This window comes from Telopea speciosissima, chromosome 6, assembly GCF_018873765.1.
Source record: "Telopea speciosissima isolate NSW1024214 ecotype Mountain lineage chromosome 6, Tspe_v1, whole genome shotgun sequence".
NCBI lineage: Eukaryota > Viridiplantae > Streptophyta > Magnoliopsida > Proteales > Proteaceae > Telopea > Telopea speciosissima.
The window spans coordinates 23,329,367-23,331,511 of NC_057921.1; the positions used below are offsets into that span (position 1 = coordinate 23,329,367).

The 2,145-nt window shown below is 43.8% G+C and overlaps 1 protein-coding gene across 1 annotated transcript; it reads right to left on the reverse strand.

Moving 5' to 3' along the window:
- Positions 1-792: 792 nt before the first annotated feature.
- On the reverse strand, positions 793-1,878 carry LOC122664859. Its single transcript, XM_043860886.1, has 3 exons — positions 1,324-1,878; positions 1,056-1,228; positions 793-939 (listed from the first exon to the last, which is right to left on the reverse strand). Exons 1-3 carry the CDS (start codon positions 1,831-1,833, stop codon positions 825-827), a joined length of 798 nt encoding a protein of 265 aa, XP_043716821.1. The 5' UTR covers positions 1,834-1,878; the 3' UTR covers positions 793-824.
- Between the last annotated feature and the right edge of the window lie 267 nt (positions 1,879-2,145).

A 2,145-nucleotide genomic window follows, 5' to 3' on the forward strand; every position in this document is an offset into this window, starting at 1 on the left:
GCTATATCCGCATCTGTATCCGATTAGCTTTCGGACGGATTCGGATAATGCTAAGCGGACACGGACACGGATACGGATCGGATATTTTATCTATTTACATGTAAATATAACTTTTCGGATAGCTATAGTCTATTCGTATCCATATCCGTTTAGCTTTCGGATGGATTCAGATAGCGCTAAACGGATACGGACACGGACACGAAAACGGATTTTGACTATTCATTTACACCCCTAGTCTCATGTTATGTTTGAGATCTCAACACAGTATTGGGACTCCTCCGTGAAAGTTAGTTTGGGTTCATTGGATCTCACCACTCCCTCTATTACCCAAGCGGAGAAACAGAGGGTTACAGGGAGAGGAAAACTGTCCCCCGCGGTTTAAGAAAAAATTAATTAATGCCCTACCCCCACGCAGATTATGATCTATCTATCTATCTATCCACAGAGACTTGTCCGAGCAGAGGTAAAACGGTCATTATGCTGTAGTTTATGTCCCGTTCAAACCGCAACGGACAGCACGCCCTAGAGGATCTGAATTGTCCAAAGAGTTAAAGAAAAGGTAAGTTCGTGGAGATGAGAATCGACTTGCTAGCAGTGTCTTTATTAGTAAAGCTGAAAATACTTACAAAACTTGACATTTTTTATTACTTATTCTCTCTCTCTCTCTCTCCCTCTGTAATTTAACCTGACTAATCTACATACAGTTCTCTTAATTAACAGACCTCTTTGTTTATTACTGGGTTATTAATCATGGTTAATCATCGTTAGTTAGTAAGTGGTAGAATTGAGAGAGAGAAAGAGAGAGAGAGGCCGGATGATTAAAGTCAAAAGGCCTCCACCAAAGGTGCTGCTGCTGATGCTGCTCTAATTTTTTCTCCTCCTTCTTCTTCGTCTTCATCTGCATCCCACAGGAAGTGAGCGTATGATCCCATCACATAGCTGCAATAAACAACCCAAAAAACCCAAAAGTTTAAAAATAATAGTTATAATTAAAATGCCTGAGAGTTTGTTATTCTGAGTATTTTGAAAAGATAAAGAGTTCTTTGTGTTTGTACCAGTCATTAGGGGAAGCTTGAACCGCCTGCTCGAAGTAAGAGTTGGCTCTGTCTTCATCTCTATGCGTTTCCCAGATTAATTTCCCGTACAGAGACAACACTTCACCGTCTCCTTGATTTGCTAATATCGCTCTTCCATAGTACTCTTCAGCTCTCACTGCGTCTTTCTCCACCTATCAAACAAAACAAATCAAACGTCAACCTAAATTAAACTAGAAAATCGATTAATTTTCAAAAAACTCTAGCTTCGATTGATCGTTTTTAGTACCTGATGCAAGAACTGTCCATAATTCCTTAAAAGAAGTGGATCTCCAGGATTTGCTTTCAACATCTTTTGATAATAAGCATCGATCTTGCTCTGATCTGCACTACCTCCGGTGCCAAAACCATCACCACCACCACCAGCGCCGCCTTTCCCTCCGCCGATCAGTTTACCTTTTCCGGCACCGCCGCCAACGAAATCCAACTCTTCTTCCTCCGGAATCATCGCCGGAAAAGACCGATATCCGGCAGAAGTCAACTTATAAAACCCGTCGGAATCTTTCTTAATTGAGCATGCAAAGTCAGATTCCGACTTCGCTCGCCGGATACTCTTTAAACCTTCTTCTTTGATCTGCAAATGCAGCGACGGCGATGACGGAGACAACTTGTTTTCGCCGGAGAAAAGTGCAGCGGTAACGGAATCTTGGACTGTGCCGGAGAAAGAGATCTTCGGTGAACCGGGGACCAGGGATGATCGAACCGGTGCCGAACAGGTCCTTAAAAGAACAGCTTTCATCGTGGATCCTATAGAGAGAGAGAGAGAGAGAGAGGGGAAGCCCTTGGGACCTTTAGGAGAAAGGTAGTGTTCGAAGAATTTCTGTTTGAAAGGTTTTGCATTATATAGGTGTGAGGGCTCCGTTACTTAGATGACGGGCGTTAGATAACGGCGTTTGAAGGTTCACGCGCGTGGGAGTTGAGCACGTGAGTGTGTGTGACTTACTGGAAGGCCGCACCGCCGGTGCGACGGCTTTCAAGTGTCCAGGTGGAGTGTTACTGTGCTTCCTTGGATTGGAGGGACAGACTTTCCACGCGTCACGAAGAGACCATG